This window comes from Gekko japonicus, unplaced genomic scaffold, assembly GCF_001447785.1.
Source record: "Gekko japonicus isolate JY-2015 unplaced genomic scaffold, Gekko_japonicus_V1.1 scaffold2353, whole genome shotgun sequence".
NCBI classification, from domain to species: Eukaryota; Metazoa; Chordata; class Lepidosauria; order Squamata; family Gekkonidae; genus Gekko; species Gekko japonicus.
This window is the reverse complement of record NW_015176522.1, coordinates 275,317-277,482: the sequence shown is the minus strand read 5'-3', so window position 1 is coordinate 277,482 and position 2,166 is coordinate 275,317. Positions and strand designations below refer to the sequence as shown.

At 49.7% G+C, this 2,166-nt stretch overlaps 1 protein-coding gene across 1 annotated transcript in view; it reads left to right on the top strand.

Moving 5' to 3' along the window:
- Positions 1 to 599: 599 nt before the first annotated feature.
- The window catches only part of FAM57A (family with sequence similarity 57 member A), a 74,100-nt gene continuing 72,533 nt past the window's right edge, over positions 600 to 2,166 (top strand). The window contains exon 1 of the mRNA XM_015427411.1: positions 600 to 923. Coding sequence (XP_015282897.1) covers positions 600 to 923 — 324 coding nt within the window. The remainder of the gene's footprint in view (positions 924 to 2,166) is intronic.

Below are 2,166 nucleotides of genomic sequence, written 5' to 3'. Positions count from 1 at the left end.
GGAATGCCTGAGCAACAGAGAGAGACCACAGAAATTGAGCTGAGGCAATCAACATGCCCCATCAAAGGTATCCTAGCCCAGGGACTGCATGAATGGCAGGTGTGCCTGAGCTGACATCCTAGGAAGAAATACCCCAGATGCCACCACTAGAGGTGCAGAAATGGAAACAAGCAGCACGAGAAGAGCTTGAAACTCAAGAATAACACGTGGACACTTACAGAGCTCCCTCCACAGAGCAAAGGCATAGGATGTAAGTGGGTCCCTAAGGTGAAGCATGATGCAGAAGGTGAGGTCCAATGCTACAAAGCCAGACTGATATACCAAGGGACATCGTAGAAGACTATGATGAAACCTTCGCACCAGTGGTCAAACATGCTACAGTGAGACCACTTTTAAGTGTCACTGCAAGCAAACAAATGCACGTGGAGCATCTCAACGTGAAAACTGTGTTCTTACATGGAGAGCTAGAAGAGGACATTTTTATGAAGCAACCACCAGGATTTATAGAAAAAGGCAAAGAAGAACTCAAGTGTAAGCTTCAGAAGAGCATCTGTGGGCTCAAGCAAACAGCCAAAGCAAGGAACTCAAAACTCAGGGACATGCTACTGGAGGCAAGCTTCCAGAGAACCAAGTCAGATCCTTGCCTGTACACCAGACGCAAAGGTGGCAAATGGACATACCTTCTTACCTACGTGGACGACTTGGCCCTAGATTATGAAAACCCAGATGACAGCAGAGAAATAATAGATCATCTGGACAAGCAAGTGGAAATCAAGCAACTTGGCAACATCACCCACTACTTAGGCATCCAGATACAGAGAGAACGAGATGGAAGCTTTCTCATCAACCAGGAGCAGAAAATCAGAGAACTGATAAAGCATTTGAGAATGGAAAATGCCAAGCCTACACCAACCCCCATGGAAGTAAGCTACATAAAGCAACAGTGCTCATGAGCTACCTGCTGACAGGACATACCGAGAAGCCCCGAGTAAGCAACTCTACATCAGCACATCGACCAGACCAGACCAGACATTAGTACAGCAGTAGAATTACTATGCAGAAAGTCAGCCAAGCCAATAACCGTCCACCCAGCGGTTCAAAAGCTTCAGCAAGTAGATAAAATGGGTACCACTCCTTAGAGAGAGAGAGAGTGGGCACCCTAACCCCCCCCCCCCGGTGGGGGTTGTGTTAGCCGATCGGATGGTCTGCGCATAAGATACGAAAGCTGAGAAAGATCTACGCAGCGTCGAAGCCTGCAATAGGCCATTCGGCCAGATGGTGGCAGTGATGCGCTGCGACTGAGACAATGCTGACGACATCATGCGAAGCCAAAAAAAGGAATGCTGCCGGGAACACATCTGGACCTTACAGCCGACCAAACTCCGTGGACTACGAAATGTGTGTGATTTAATGATATGTTGTCCTCCCTTACCCCCAGCATTGTTAGTCCCATGTGAAATTCAGGAGTAACTGTAAATCGCTGCACAAGGCTGCCAGGAAATACAGTGGCTACGCGAACTGCAAACAGATTTAGGCATTGAAGCACCACAGCCTATACAGGTGAATGAGGACAAACAAAGCTGCTTTCACCTATCTGAGCGAGAAGATGTGAACCAATGCACCAAAAACACTGACATCAAGTACCACTTGGTGAGAGATCTGCAGAAGGAAGGAATCATCGAACTGACCTGTTGACCTACAGAAGAGATGACTGCAGATGCCCTCACTAAGCTACTCCCTAGAGAATGATTCAAAGCCCCGAGAAAGAAGATGAATCTAGTGTAGGGTTGCCAACCCCCCCCCTGGTTTGGCAGGGGTCCCCCAGTTTTTTTGGGGTTCTACTCACCTCCGGCCAGTTGGCTGATGGGGGAAGCTCCGCCCCCAAGCCCCAACACCCGCAGCCACCCTTCTCCCTGCACTTAAAGGGGCCCCTGGTGTTTCCCTGCGCGACCATCGGGCAGGGGGGCAGACATTTCCAACTTGATGTCATCACATTGGGATGCCCCGCCCCTTATGGGAACGCCCCCCAAAGTCCCCTGCAGGGGGCTAAAATGGACTTGGCAACCCTAATCTAGTGGGCTGGGTCACGAAACATCGAGAGGGGGTATTGGAAGAGAAGGTCCTTGGTGCTGTCTCTTAGCCTCAGCGCTTAGAGGGGAATATACA